The following is a 15897-nucleotide window of genomic DNA, read 5'->3' on the forward strand; positions in this document are numbered from 1 at the left end:
CAGTATCTTTTATTTCAACAATCTGTCTCCATTCACTTATTGAGTTATCCTTTCTTGTTGTGTGTGACTTTCATTCCTCAATCATTGCCCAAAAGGATTTAGTCTTTTCTTTCTTCTCTTTCTCCTAGGTGGAGCTGAATTTATTAATCTATTTTCTTTAGCTATTGTGATTGTAACCCATCTTATTATAAGCTATTCCTAAAACCTCTGCTTTTGTATTTTTCCTCCCAAGAGGTCATTCAGGCAAATATAAATTATGAAAGTACATTAAAATACCACATTATTATTTCAAATTTCTTAAAATGGTAATTCCTTCCAATGTGTCCCAAACTATAGATGGATTAAATGTTTTTCCAAGATTATTTAGGTTAAGAAAATTGATATATAATGGGGGTGAGGAATGTGGGGAGTAAGAGAAGAATGGAGGAACTTTGGATTATGTAGAAGGAAATGAGAGGGAGAGGGGATATGAAAAATGGTGGAATGAGACAGACATCATTACCTATGCACATGTATGATTACACGAATGATATGAATCTACATTGTAAACAACCATGGAAACAAAATGATGTACCCCATTTGTGTACAATGAATCAAAATGCAGTCTGGAAAATATTAAAAAATAAATAAATAATTTAATAATAAAAAAGAAACAGTGAGTGCTGTCTTTCAAAAAAAATCCAGGGCTGGGGAGATAGCTCAGTCGGTAGAGTGCTTGCCTTGCATGCACAAGACCCTGGGTTTGATCCCCAGCACCACAAAAAAAAAAAAAAAAAAAAAAAAAAAAAATCCATATATTTAAGAACTAACTATTATTAAAGTTATTATTACTCAAAAAATACTATCATATATATCTTGGTCTTTGTGTAATAATTGATTAGTGATGAGGGAAGTAATATTTTGGAGTTCTTTCATCTCTCATAATCCTCACTCCATTGGCAGATGTAGGTAGTAAATGGCAAATGGAAGTTTGACTCTATGTCTGAATGGCTCAAAAATCCATTCTTCTCTTGTGTCATGTAGTATGTTGAATATTATAATTATTTCATCAAACTTGATGCTTATTATTATTTTTCTTCCCAAAATGTATCAAAGGAAAAAAAGAACTATGTTAAACTTTTCAGCAATCCAGGAAAGATGATATCTGAAGACTGCTTATTCTTCTGCTGCTCATTGACTTGAAATGACAGACATTTTAATATACATTTTTTATTGTCTTTGAAGCAGAATATGACATTGAGAAACCAGAAAATAGAACCCCACTTGACTACAGTGATGCTAATAGTCCAAAGTTATTGAGACCACTCTTACAAGATCAATCAAAGTAAAGAACGTTTATGATCCTTCCTTTCCATCACCTGACTTTAAGGGTAAGGCGTTTTTAAAAATTATTTTCCTATATTTTTTCACATACCATCTTCAATGTCCACATGATGATGACAAAGATCCTACAAAAAATACAAGGCCACAGTTCATAATAAAAAATTCAGGTACATGATAGGAGAGAGATGGATATACAGGGTTGAGATCTATAGAAATTAGTGAGAGAAAACAATTCTTAGGTGTGCCATTTAAGGATGGAAAGAATTAGAAAGCAAATCAAAAGAACAGCTAGATAAATATTTAGTTGAGAATGGGCATGAATTGGGAACATTTTTTTAAGAATGGCAATATAAATATCAAGATTGAATAAGATGAAAGATATTATAAAAACACAACAGAAGTAGTGAAGTTAAGGAGAGCAAGAACTCTCGTATAAACTACATTATTCTAAAAGACTTAGTTCTCTTTAATGAACTGAAAGAAAATGTTAGTCCTTACTTCTTTTGCACTTAAGGAATTTGCAATTCAGAGTGGAAGTGGACTTCTGGAGTCAGTGAAGGGTTGTTTCTCTAAATGTGAGCTGACTACTGCAGAAAGGGAAGGAGTCAGACAGATAATTGGTAATATTCTCTTCCTTTCTCATTGAGGCGTGTAAGCACTTTTTAAACTTAACACTAATATATGATAGACTTAAAATGGTTAGGATGATAAAACTATTGTATTGGTATACATTAATTATACAGAACAGAGGGTTTCATTGTGGCATATTTATACATGTATATAACTTAGTCTGATGAATTCAACTCTCAATCATCTTCCTCCACACCAATGGTCTTCCTTCAACTTTTATGATGAACATTTTTCATCCTACTGGCTTCCACATCTTGAGAAAATATATTTTTCCTTCTGAGTCTGACTTACTTTACTTAACATTATGCTTTCTAGTTCCATCTATTTTCCTATGAATGATAAAATTTTGTTCTTTTTATGGCTTAAAAATATTTCTTTGTATATATACCACATTTTCTTTATCCATTTGTCTGTTGACAGACACCTAGGCTGATTATATAACTTGGCCATTGTGACTAATGCCATGATAAACATGGATATTCATGTATCTCTAAACTATGCTGACTCCAATTCTTCCAATAAATACTGAGGAATGGCATACCAGTATTACATGGTAGTTCCATTTTCATTCTTTGAGTATCCTTCCTACTTATTTCCATAGTGGCTATAATAATTTACAGTTCCACCAGCAATGTATAAAAATGCCTTTTCCCCACTTCTTCCCCAGAATTTATTATTCGTATCTTGACAATTGCCATTCTGAGTGGGTTAAGATGGAATCACTATGTAGTTTTGATTTTCATTTCTCTGGTGACCAAAGATAGCTGATATTTTTTCATTTAAGTGTTGACCTTTTGTTCCTCTTCCTTTGAAAACTATCTATTCATTTCATTTCATTTACCCATTGGTTGAATAGGTTTTCTTTTTGAGTTTTTTTTTTTTTTTTTTTTTTTTTAGTTGTTTCCATTCAAGATATTAATCCTTTCTCAAAAAAGTAACTGGCAAAGATTGTCCCTCATTCTGGAGGCTGTCTTCACACTGTGAGTTGTTTGATTTGCAGAAACCTAATTTGACACCTTCTCATTTATCTGTCCTTGCTATTATTTATTGAATTATCATCTTCCTGTTGAGGGAGTCATAGTCTGTTTATGTACTGAAGTGTTTGCCTTATATTTTCTCCCACCAGTTGCAAGGTTTCTGGGCTTATACCTAGGTCTTTGATCCCTTTTGAGTTTAATCTTGCACACAGGGGAAAAATAGGGATCTCATTTCATTTTTCTACACATGGGATCTAGTTTACCCAGAAATATATTTTAAAGACTCTTCTGTAACATATGTTTTTGTCATTTTTTTTTATACTACAGATAGAACTCAGGGCCTTGGGCATGCTAAGGAGGCTTTCTACCACTGAGCTATGTCCCCAGTCCATTTTGCCACCTCTTTTAAAAATCAGATGACTATAGATGTGTGAGATTGTCTCTCGGTATTCTATTCTAGTCTATTGGTCTATGAGTCTGCATTTGGGTCAGTACCATGTTATTTTCCATATTGTGAATTGTATTATGCTTCAAAATTGGGTATCCTGATGTCTTCAGAATTTCTCTTATTATTCAGGATTGTTTTAGTTATTCATTTTTTTTCTTCCATTAAAATTTTAGGATTGGGGTGGGGAGGGGGGAGGGAAGGAAAAATAACGAGATAAACATCATTACCCTATGTACATGTATGATTACACAAATGGTACAACTCTATGTACTACCAGAGAAACAATAGTTGTACCCCATTTGTGTACAATGAATCAAAATAAATTTTAAAAATAGAAAAAAAGAATTTTAGGGTTATTTTTTATACTTCTGTGAGTATATCACTGGAATTTGATGAGAATTGCATGCAATGTGTGGATGACTTTCCATAATATGATTATTTTCACCGTATTAATACTGAACATAGTAGGTTTTTTTATCTTCTAATGTCATCAACTTCTTTTTTCAGCATTCTGTAATTTACTTGAATAGGATTTTAATCTCCTTGGTTTTTTTCTTCTTCTTTTCTTTCTCTTTTTTTATTTGAAGGTATTGTGAATGGAGTTATCTTGTTTTCAATCTCAGTGGGTTTGTTATTGGTATATAGAAAAATAGTATTTTGCATGTCAATTTTGTATCCTGCTACTCACTTAAATTTGCTTATAACATCTAGAATTTTTCCAGTAGAGTGTTTAGGTTCTTCTAAAATAGGATTATATTACCTGCAAAAAGGGTAATTTCACTTTTTATTGTTTGTTTCTCTTTTGTTTCCTCTTGCCTAATTGCTCTGGCTAAAATTTCCAACACTACATTGTATAGGAGTGGTGAATTTGCACATACTTGTCTTGTTCTTGATTTTAGAGAAAATGCTTTAAATTCACCATTCAGTATCCTATTGACTTTGGATTTGACATACATAAACTTTATTATGTCTCTCCAAGTGGTTTGTTGCAGTTTGGGGTAAATAGAGGTATTTCCTAGAGAGGTCAATATTAGCAGGGTGCAATGGAACACATCTGTAATCCCAGCTACTTCAGAGGTTGAGGCAGGAGGATGGCAGCTCTATCTGAGCAATGAACAACCTGGGAACTTTAGAGAGACTTTGTTTTAAAGTAAAATAAAAATGTCTGTAAAGGAATTTGAGAGTAGAGTGCTTACTAAGTATGCACAAGACCCTGGGTTCAATCCCCAGTATCACACACACATGCAAGTAAATAAAATCAGATAAAACAAAAAGCAGCAAACATTCAACTAAAGATTAAGCTTAATTTGTTACTAATAGAAAATTTTAAAAATTTGTTATTATTTTTGCTGTTTTCTTTCTTTTTTGTTAGGCTATCCCTTTCTCTAAGTAGTTTTAGTAAATATTACCATTTGTCAATAGCACTCCATTTAGAAGTAAAATCAGAAGATGGGCAAAATAAGGCTTTATGGCACAGAAAATAACCAGCCACAGTTATGTAAACATGTAATCATTTAAATTCCTGGTTTCATATTGTTTTCCTTACTTTAATAATATAAGTTAGGCCAAATATAATTGCCTTTCAGTATAAGCATTTAGAATCAACAGACCATAACCTTTCAGAATGAGAGCTTTGGTGTTTAAATACAACAATAATTTTCCACCCTATTTCCTTTCAATGTAAGAAATCAGCAAATATAGTTAAACATTTTTATCTACTGATTTTAGTGGACATTAGAATATATTTGAACTGCTTTAATATAGATAATATATACAGATGCATATTACTATCATAATATGTATTTGATAAAAGTTTAAAAATTTCTCTTTCTCTTTCTAAATGACATATATTGATTTTGGCTTTTGAAATATTTTAAAGTTTGCCTTCTCTCGGAATATTGTCATTTAGAAAAAGGACTTACATGCACTGTAAGGGCTCCCCACTGAACCTATGGGAGGTAAAATCTTTTGTGTGAGGAAGCATTTTTACTGTTAAAATTATATAATTAATTAATTTTTATTAAAATATTCATTTTTTTGGTAAATTTAACACATAATGAATTAAGTTTAGTCTAAACAGTGACCAAATTAAGTTGTCCAGGTCCCACTTTTTCTGCAAGTCATGCTGTAAACCCTGATGCAGAAGAAAACTAGTACCCAGCTCCAAACACAATGCCTGGAATCTGTCAGCCCTGCCAGCAGGAAAACAAGGGAGTAATTTAGTGCTGTTGTTTCATGTCATCCTCAGGGCACAGGAACAGACAAGGTGGGTTCCCTGACCTTCCAGGGGCTCCCCTTCTTAGGGGGAGAACACACAGGAGAGCAACAACACAGTCACACAAAGCACTGGGAAGAGACAAGCTCTATCTGAGCAATGAAGTATGCCTTCCCAGAGGTGATGGCATTTCGGATATGTTCTGAAGAATGGGTGAGAGCAGTCTAGGAAAAAGGCACCTGCTAGCCAGACTTGGGTAGGCAGGCTTTTGCTCAGATGAAATCACAGCAAATATGATGCACACACATGGGGCAGGGGCGGTGGCAGAGATGGGTAAGTGAACTGTTTGGGGTGAGTGGAATATACAATGTGGAACGAAACCTGCTTTAGATAACTACTTTATTTTTATGGCAACCAATTCTTAATTCATTCAGCAAGAAGTTATTTGGGCACCTACTACATGCAAGAAATTAAACTAAGGATAAGTAGCACAGAAATTCCCCATGTCCAAAACGAACTGGCATCTGTTATCCTGATTTTCTGTTGCTCTTAGTGTGGAAGGACTCATCTGAGCCTGGGCAGGAGGCTCTGAAGTCCTCTATATAGAAGGGTCTCTGAAATATTTGCATGCTTTGATCAAACTATGGGATTCACTACAGATGGATGGATAAACAGGAAAATGCTCTGAAGCTTTGGTACATCCTGACACGTCCTGGAGGAGACTTTGGTTTGTAACTGGCCCATCAAGAAACCCCAACATACTTGCTAGGCTTGGTGGAAGAGAGGTGAGCTGCCAGGAGGTCAGCCCCAGAGCCTGCCACACAAGCTGGAGTCTGGCTGGCCTTCCTCGGGTGAGACTGCCACAGGCAGGGTTCAGATGGCCACACTGTTCGGTATTCGGTCTGGAGACAAGTAGTAATAGGGCAGCTTTTTGTTCTTGTTGCGCTCAGCAATCACGCTGACAATGGCATCCAGGTTCTTGCGAAATCGGGCCATGGCCTCCTTCACAGGCTTCTCAATGAAGTGCTCTTCTGGGTACATGCCTAGGAACAGCTGAGGGCACAGACATGGAGAGAAAGCTCAATCTAAGATGAGACCACATAAACTGATAGGCCTTGTCCCACCCGTATGGACCACAACTTGTGAGGACAGGGAGGGAGCATCTGCTCACCTTCCCTTTTCCTCTACCTTCTGCCACCTGCCACTATGCAGGTGTAGTATATGTAAACAATGGAATACTATTCAGTCATAAAAAAGAATGAAATTCTGTCACTTGCAACAACATGGATGAACCTAGAGGACATTATGTTAAATGAAATAAACCTGGCACAGTAAGTCAAATACTGTATGATCTCACTAATATGTGAAGCCTTAAACAGCTGATCTCCTAGAAGTTGATAGCAGAATAATAGTTACCAGAGGGAAGGGGAGGGGAGGGATGTAGGAGAAAAGGAGAGAGGATGATCAGGGGATAAAAAGCTACAGTTAGATAGGAAGAAAGAGTTGTAGTGTTTTATAGCATAGTAAGGTAACTAAAGTTCACAATATTGTAGTTTATGTTTCATAATAACTAGAAGTTTCTGAATGTTCACCACAAGGAAATGAAAGATAAATATTTGAGGTGATGGGTTTTCTAAATGCCACAATTTGACCTTTACCCAATGTATACATGTACTAAAATATCACTTTGCACCGCATAAATATGTATAATTATAATGTATCAATCAAAAACAAAATGAAACTTTAAAAAATAATGCCTTTTCAACCTGCTTTCCCTAAAAAATAATGCCTTTTCAACATGCTCCAGAGCTGGGACTTTATCAATAAATGGGAAAAGTTTTGCCTCACTGCTGGGTAATTAGAAGCCTGTGTAATGGTGCAGGTGAGTGAAGAGGCTGCTAGTATCTCGGTTGTGGGAGTGTGACCCTGGTGCTCTGCCCTTCACAGCACTCCCTATGTAGGCAAGTACGGGTACTGGTAGCCTCCTGCCCAGGAGAGCCATGGCCCCGCCTTGTGGTGCAGGGTGTGGAAGTGGTGGTTATCCTCTCTGGGTGGGTCACCCGCTTGCTCACACAAATGTCTGAAAATATACATTAGACATCTTTTTTTTAAAAACTGGATTATTAAAATCAAAATTTCAGACTAGAAAGGGGATGGTGGGTTTTTGAATTTAGTTTGCAGAGAGCAATTCAGTCTTGACATTCTTTGACCGAGAAATTTCTCTACTAGAAATGTTTCCTCTGGCCATGCTGAACACATCAAAGACACATGTACAACGATATCTAGTGAGGAAACAAGACATTAGCAAAGGCCACTCAGACATCCGATCCCTTCTGTGCAGCACTGCAAGTACTGCCAAGGGCTGTGTCAGTCAAGATACTAGATTGGGTGTTAGATTACCAGGTTTAGGTGTTTGGAAGAAACCAGGAAACTTTGTTGTTCCCCTTGGGAGGCCAGAGAAGAAACCACATGGAAGATCTTGACCGTCGCTGAAAGCAGTGGGAGGTAGGGAGTGGTTATCACTCACCCCCCTCTGGTCAATCACCTTAAATGGAGCAAAGCCTGTGTCCTCTCTTGCCCCACCCACTCTGAGATCTCTCTAGGTGCTGCCTTGAAAACCAGGTAGCACCTGCAGCTAATTTTGGGCCCTCCAGCCTTGGAAGTCAGGATTCCTTGCTGTAGGTGTCCACCCTGATCCCTTTGTCACAAACAAAACCTTGAATTTGAGAAATGGATTAAACATTGGGAGACCTGCACAGTCCCTCAACCTGTCCAGTCTTACCTCATTGTCCTGAAACTGGCTCAGAGCCCACACTGCACCCAGATGCCAGCATGAGCGGCCACGGTCGGGCAGAGTATCCACGATCTGCTCTATGTTCACCATTCCCTTGGCCTTGGGCGGTGGGGCACGCATGGTTGGGGGAGCATTGGGGATCCAGGAACACCAGTCGTACTGCGGAAACAGCACCCACAGAAGTGGTGATCTGGAAGTCCAGATGCCAGACCACCTGCAACCCACCACATCTGCACCTGCCTGACCTGGAAAGCACCTGCCTGGTCACCTTTACCCCTCCTCTTGGGTGTCCCCATCCCTCCTGAGGTACCATCCCTCATCTCTGAGGTTCCATTCCCTCCTTCCTAGAGGGAGACCCTCACCCTAATCTTCCTGTAGCAGCCCGGCAGCGCGTCCCTCCTTTTGAGTGGAGGGAGCCCTTAGCTGGAACAGGTGCCTGTAGACACTGATTCCAGGCCCAGAGGCTGCCAAGGGTGAGGCAGTAACGAGGCAGAAAGGACAGTGCCTGAAGTGGAAGGAGGAGGAAAAAGCGGGCCTCACTTGGCCAGCTAGCAGTGGATGGAGGGCATCTGAATGAGTTCCCGCCCAGAGAGGGGGTTGCCCTGGTGCAGCCTACCTGGCCGAAGTTCACCGCTGCGTGCTGGGCCGAGGCGGTAAAGATCACCACAGTCAGGTACTCGGACAACTTCTCCCGGCTCTTGATTGACTTGGGGAAGCCTGAGGCGGAGTCATGGCTGCTGAGCCCTTCCCCCGGGAGGAGGGACCCCTGGGACCCCGCCCTCCCATGGTGTCTCAGCGTCCCCCAAGTGCTGGAGAGATTCCTGCTGCTAAAGACACTCCAGGAGCGGAGAACCGCTCCAAGCACACCACTGGGAGGGATCGGATCAGTCTCCCAGAGTAGTCCAGAGGGTTAGAAAGAGCGGCTGTGACCTACCTGAGGCCTTTTTGCCCCGCATGCCATATACGTAAACGTCCTTCACAAAGTCCTGAAGCTCCTGGTCCTCTTCTACAACCTGGTCACTCTCATAGTAGATGCCCACCACTTCAGATGTGAACCTGGCCCAGAAGGGGGCCGGCAGGAATGAATGCCCCACGTTGACCTTAATATCACTCCTTAACGTCAGGACTCAGAATTCCCACATCCCTTCCCTCCAGCAGCAACTAACCACGGAGCCAGGTCAGGACCCGATGACTCCTCCTGGGGCTTCCTTCCCCCAGACCCCAGCCACTACTCACGTCTGAATGGCCTCCCACACCAGCAGCCCATCATCTCGGTAGAAGTAGTAGGGGATGTCCTCAGTGCTCTCCATGCCCCGGGCCTTGATGGCCATGGGGAAGCACAGGGAAGCATAGGTCAGGTCTTTCATGGCCCTCTGCACCATCTGCACGTGCCCACCACCTCCAGTGGCATTGGCCTGGGTAGGAGGAGAGAGCCCCTGAACGAGGATGGCTTTCCTGCCCAGCTGTCCAGCCCAGGAGTTCATCCCTGCATCCGTGAGAAAGTGGGAGGGCAATGGGGTGACAGAGCAAGATGGGCAAACCTTTTGCATGTGAGGTGGGGAGGAGTGATGTTTGATTTGTAGAAGGCCTAGCCTTCCAACCCCCATGAAGAGGTGATAGAGAGAAGTCTCTCCTCTCCAATGAAAGGGGCTGAATCACCATGTATTACAGCACTGCAGGAGGGAGGGCCAGGCTCCCACCTGCAGGAAGGCAACCAGGCAGCTGGCAGGGGAAGGGTGGGCACCCACCAGTGGGGGACCTGCTTTCCTGATGCCCTGCTGGGAGAAGACTGGGTTGTGGGTCGAGAACATTAAGGGCCTAGAAGGAAAGAGGGTGGGAGGCTGTGCTCAGAACGTTAGGCAGGTCCCAGGCAGAAATGGTAGGGCTGTGCAATGTGGGAAAGTGACACAGAACTTTAGTGTATATGGGTCAGTGGTCTATGAAGAGTGTGACTGGGCTTGGAGAGGAGAAGCGTAGTAGGAGGTGACAAACAGACATCACAAGGAGGAAGACATGGTAACACCCTGAGAAGAGGAGAGGGTGCCTTGACGGGTGGAAAGGGCTGGAGGTTAGTCATAGAAGCTGGGAATTAGCTGCAAGTACAGCATCCAGTCTTCTGCCTTTTCCAAACCTCCACCCAGTGGCCTGATCTCCTGAAAGGGAATCTGAACTTCAGATGGGTTGTAGAGGCCACTAAGCAGGAATCTTCCAGGTACTGTGTGTTGGAGGGCACCTACCTTGTCAAAGAGGCCATACTCGCAGATGAGCTGTTCACGGGCCTTGGTGTTGATGGCGATGGTGAACCTCACATGTGCCACCAACAGCTTGGAAGGGAAAGAGCAAAGACCTCAGAGAGGGCCCCCTGGGACACTGAGCATGCCCACCCCAGCCCATAGTGCAAGGGGTGATGCTTAACACAGTAAGCAAACGTCTGGGTGCCCGTCTTCGTGCTAAGTAATTGCTGGAGGCCTGGAGGACACAGCTTTGATGGCAATGGCAATAATGATAAAAAGGATGATAGTCAACACTTGTCTAATGCTTACCTATGTGCTAGGCATTGCTTAAACTCTCTGAATGTATTAAATGTATTAATTATTTTAATCCTGACCATCATCCTAAGAGGCAGGGTATTACTTTCACTTTCTTTATAGATGAGAAACTGAGCTATGGAGGTGTTTTTTTTTTTTTTTTTTTTTTTTTTTTTTTTTTTTTTTAAGCCTTCAGTTACTCTAGCAATCATTGCTGAGAGGATGCAGGAAGATAGAAAGAAAGTGACAGTGAGCTCATTTGCCTTTCAACCTCTACTTTCCAGCCAGCCAGGCTCCATGTCAGGTCTAGGCCCTGGCCCCTGCCCTAGCTTTACATCTGAAGGACCCATAAAGCTTCCAGCAGCTTTCTTCCTTGTAGGGCATTACTGACTCCCTGAGCATTTCTCCTGAGGTCCCTCTCTGCTACTCACTCCCAGCCACAGACCCCCTGAGGGGAAGACAGCTACCATACCCAGTGTTCTCACTCTGCAGGTGGGGTGGTAACTGGCTGTACCTTGAAAATGGGGTGCACAGCAGGCAGCTGGCGATACATGGCGATACCAAAAACCTCAGATACCAGGTGTGTGCACAGAAGGTGGGTGATGGTCTGGTGTATGTGGAAGTCACTGGAACGCACCCAAATTTTGGCCAAAAGCCAGTCATATTTGGCATCCGAAGGGAGAAAAATAGGGTTCTCCTCTCCTGGGGTTTGGTTGAGCTGATAGATTGAAGAAAAAAAAATACATTGTATATTTTGTTCTAGACTACAGAATAATCTAAATGTCTTCAATAGTGACTTTCAAATCATAAGAGGATGGAGGACTTCCAGGGGCGCAGGGTTCATTTTTTGTGTTCTAGCTATGACTCTTATAACCTGGACAACCCTAGATGAGTAACCAAGTCTTTCTGAGCCCAGTAATTCCTCATGAGTTATGATAAGGCCACATGGAGACATCACAAGAAACAGGGAGGTGCAGATGGATATGATCCTGCTCTTGTCCTCTTCCCTCTTGGCTTCCTCCCTGGTCTCCCATTGCTGTTCTTTGACCTTCCACACTCTTCTCTCTGGGAAGGAGAGGTTAAACTACCCTTCCTTTGAAGTCTAGGGCTCCCCAGGGTTTTCCCAGGTGCTCATGTCATCCCTTCTTGCCCTCAGTTAGCTCCTCCTGGGCCTGGGGCTCTGGGGCCCTCATGCTGCCCAGTACCCTAGACGAGTAGTTTGAGTCCTGCTCGGGGCTCTAGACCTGTAGCTGGATGTGGCCTGTAGCACAGGACCAGCTTACCTTCTCCTTTCCAGTTTGAACTCCACACTGGGGCCAAGGCAATTTTTCTCTAATGTACAAGTCATGTTATATTAACCACCTCTTGAAAAACATTCAGTCATCTCTTAATGCCACAAAATAAAGTCCCCAAACTCCTTCGTGATCTGGCCTCCAATGCCTCTGTACACCGCATTCTGGCCTTTTCACCCTCTCTTCCTGGCCCACCATTGATCCCTAGCTTTGCCTGTGGCAGCAGTCATCCTCAATCATCATCATCACTTTGTGTGTGTGTGTGTGTGTGTGTATACACGCGCGCGTGCGGGCATGCACAGAAAGAGAGAGAGAGAGAGAGAGAGAGAGAGAGAGAGGGAGAGAGAGAGAGAGAAATGCTGGGGCTCAAACCCAGAGCCTAATGCATGCTAGGCAAGCACTATAACACTGAGCCACATCCGAACCCCACTCATCACTCATGAAATACCAGCCCCACTTCAGAACCCAACAGTGAGATCTCTGGGGAGCCTGGATGGCAGAGGCTAGGGCTACCCCATCTCTTAGGACAGGAAGTCTTGGAGGGGCTGGCATTTAAGGTGACCTGGGGAAACAATGTGCCAGCAGCAGATGCTGAGGCTGAGAGCAGGCTGGGAAGACACTTGGCTGGGTTTGGGGCAGTTGGGGAGTTCAGTGTGTTTCCATCAAAGACAGGGAACTGACCCAGCTGAGAAAGGACTCCGATGGGTCCCACTATTTTGGAACATGACTTCTTTGTTTGTTTCTTCCTCTAAAACAGGCCTATCCTTTTGAAGTATAATGCAAGCTACACGAGGTGCTTCAAATTTTCAGGAAGTCACATTTTAAAATATAAAAGGAAATAGGTGGGAAAAAAAAGGAAACAGGTGAAATTTAGGTTAATAATAATTTTATTTTACCAACTATATTTGAAATATTCACTTCAACATGAAACTAATCTGCAACTATTAAATGGGATATTTCACCCCCCATTCTAAGTCTTTGAAATCTAGCGTGTACTTTGCACCTACAGCATTTCTTGGTTTGGACTAGTTGAGTTTCAAGCGCTCCAGAGTCATGAGAGGCCAGTGGTTCCTGCACAGGCTAAGGGACAGAGCTGCTCTAGCAGTTCACTTCAGTTGCTTCTGGTAGAGAGAGATGGGTGGGAGGAGAGGAGAGCAGAGTTTGACCTTCACGGTATTCATTGTTTTTTTTTTTTTTTTTATTAATGGGATTCACTGTCCATCTTTATTAGATAATTTCAGCTAAAATTTGAATGATCAGGTTTTCTTGAAAAATTAGGAGTTGGGAGAACTGTGTACAGAACAAAATCTTCCCCTTTTAAAGTAGTCCCAGGGCTCAAAGTCCCTCTCTGAGGTTTTATTCATTTGCATTGGCTGCCTTACCCACAGGCACCTGCTGCTGTGCTCTCTGCCTCCCAGGTACCCTGTAATAAAGTCCTGACATGCTCTAATACATTCCTTACATGTTCCCTGATAGGCTTTGGGACCTGGAGACCCTCTGCTGCATGGTAGGGGTTTTACCTGTACTATCTCACTTAATCCTCATGATGACTCTGCAAAGCAGGTATTCCTTTTCATTCCCATTTTACACAGGAAGAAACTGAGTGGAATCAGTAGCTCTCCCAAGTCACACAGGTGGCAAAGTGCTGATCTGAGACAGCTCTGCTCTCTGCCCATTTCAGATCTACTACATGGCTTTCTCCCCTTTCTCCTCTCTCTGCCAATCTGCACTGCACTCACATTTCCTCAATGAGCTTTTAGGCCCACTATACACCTTACCCTCCCACATATCCTTCACAGCCTTCCACCCCTGTCCAGGGTCTCAGTCCACCATGGGAATCTAGAATGTCCCCTGGAAAATTGGCTTGTGTATTTTAATTTTTTTTTTTTTTTTTTTTTTTGGTGGAGGGGTGGGTAAGGAAGTAGCTGTTTGTTTCTGATTAGAAAATAGTATCTGCTCATTGTTAAAAAATAAATATTCGGTTATTAAAGAGTTTAAGAAAGAGAACATTTCATGATCCAGATCTGAAGTCTAACCACCACCTTCTGGTAAGTCTTCTTTGTTAGGTCTTTGAATATGTTTGCATTTATCTGTTGACTTTTCGATAAACTGAATCTTATTTGAAGGAACATCTGTCTCTTCTTCCTTTGCACATCTGACCCCCAACACACTCATCCCCAGTGTTCCCAAGTGGATGACCAGTATCTGCCCAAGTACATGGTGTCTTCTGTCCTTGCATTCTTTTTACATAAATGAGTTCATCTTATCTATACTCTTTTTCTTGCTTTTCCATTGTGTTAATGTGTCTTAGAACCCCTGCCCCAAGGACATCTGGGGCATATCTAATGCATTATTAACTTTAATTTGCTTCCCTAACTACTGGTGAAGTGGGGCATTTTTCCATATGGTGCCTGTCTACTTACATCTCCTTTTTCTGTGAATAGCCTGTTCATATTCTCTGCCCATTTTTTTTTTTTAATTGAGGGATTTGTCTTTTCCTTATCTCTTTGAAGGAACTCTTTGTATCTCATAGATTTTCATCCTTTATCTGGGACTGGCGTGGCAGTCATTTCACCTACTTTATTATTGCCTTTTGACTTTGTTTATGGTGTATTTTACTATCAATTTTTAAATATTACCTAATCAAATATGCCTATCTTTTCCCTTGTAAGTTCTTGGTTTCTTGTTTTCATTTTAAAAGAAATCAATCCCTCCATTATTCATTATTTTTCTGCATTCTCTTTTACTTTTTTAAATTTTAATATTTATTTCACTTGAATCTTATTTTTGTTATTAGCACAAAGGAGAGGGTCCAGTTTGTTTTCTCCCTATTCAATGGTAGTATAATAACACCATGAAAATGCCATTCTCTTTCCCTGAGTTGAAAATCCACCTTAAATTTCTCTGTATGGGGGGTCCATTTCTAGACTCTTTGCACTATCCTCACCCTCAACCTGCCCTCATTCACAGATCTGCTTTAACCAATGACCTTAAAATATTTCTTCATAGGGGAAGGTCCCTCTCTGTGTTTTTCTTTTTCAAAAATTTGTGCCTTCCTTGAAGATTTCTTTTCCTATATGAATCTTTCAATTATTTTTATTTAGTTGTCTTAACTATTTTTTTAGTCTCATCACACCATCCCCAACAAAAAGGAAAACCTGGTTAAGGTTTTAATTGGAAGCACATTAAGTTTACATAATAAAATTTGATAGAATTGGCATTTTCCTAAATGTTTGTACTAGTGCATTATTAGTGGTATCTTTATATCATTCAAGTGTTCTCTTCAATGTCAAATCATTGTTAAGATTTATTTACATATCCTTTAAAATGATTGTAGATTTTCTTGATATGAACATTATATTTTGTCATTGGCATGGAGAAAGGCTATTCAATTTATTGGGGATATATCTGTCTGGACACTTAGCTAAACTTATTTACTCAAGTAGCTTTTTTTAAAATGAAAATCTCTTGTGTTTTCTATGTCCACCATCACATCACTACTAGAAAAAATAATCTTCCTTATTCTCTTACAATTTGCTTATTGTTTATTTTATTTCCTGCTTTATTTCATGTGCTAGGACTTCTAAAATAATGTTGAATGACAATGCAGATAAGCATTTTTGCTTTGTTTGGTTGTGGTTTGGTTTCGAGGTGCTGGGAATGAACTTAGGGCTTCTCATGTGCTAGGTA

At 41.1% G+C, this 15897-nt stretch overlaps 1 protein-coding gene across 5 annotated transcripts in view; it reads right to left on the reverse strand.

Annotated features, from left to right (window-relative positions):
• Positions 1 to 3280: 3280 nt before the first annotated feature.
• The window catches only part of ALOX5 (arachidonate 5-lipoxygenase), a 60440-nt gene continuing 47823 nt past the window's right edge, over positions 3281 to 15897 (reverse strand). For 2 of the 5 annotated variants that reach the window (XM_079137598.1, XM_079137599.1), the window contains exons 8-14: positions 11430 to 11633; positions 10625 to 10711; positions 9624 to 9823; positions 9322 to 9443; positions 9004 to 9104; positions 8376 to 8546; positions 3281 to 6646 (exon numbers count right to left, since the gene is read on the reverse strand). In XM_079137598.1, coding sequence (XP_078993724.1) covers positions 6467 to 6646; positions 8376 to 8546; positions 9004 to 9104; positions 9322 to 9443; positions 9624 to 9823; positions 10625 to 10711; positions 11430 to 11633 — 1065 coding nt within the window. In that variant the 3' untranslated portion in view covers positions 3281 to 6466. The remainder of the gene's footprint in view (positions 6647 to 8375; positions 8547 to 9003; positions 9105 to 9321; positions 9444 to 9623; positions 9824 to 10624; positions 10712 to 11429; positions 11634 to 15897) is intronic. The other 3 variants (XM_079137597.1, XM_079137595.1, XM_079137596.1) reach the window with 3 other exon arrangements.

Source organism: Sciurus vulgaris, assembly GCF_902686455.1.
Source record: "Sciurus vulgaris genome assembly, chromosome: 4".
Classification (NCBI taxonomy): Eukaryota; Metazoa; Chordata; class Mammalia; order Rodentia; family Sciuridae; genus Sciurus; species Sciurus vulgaris.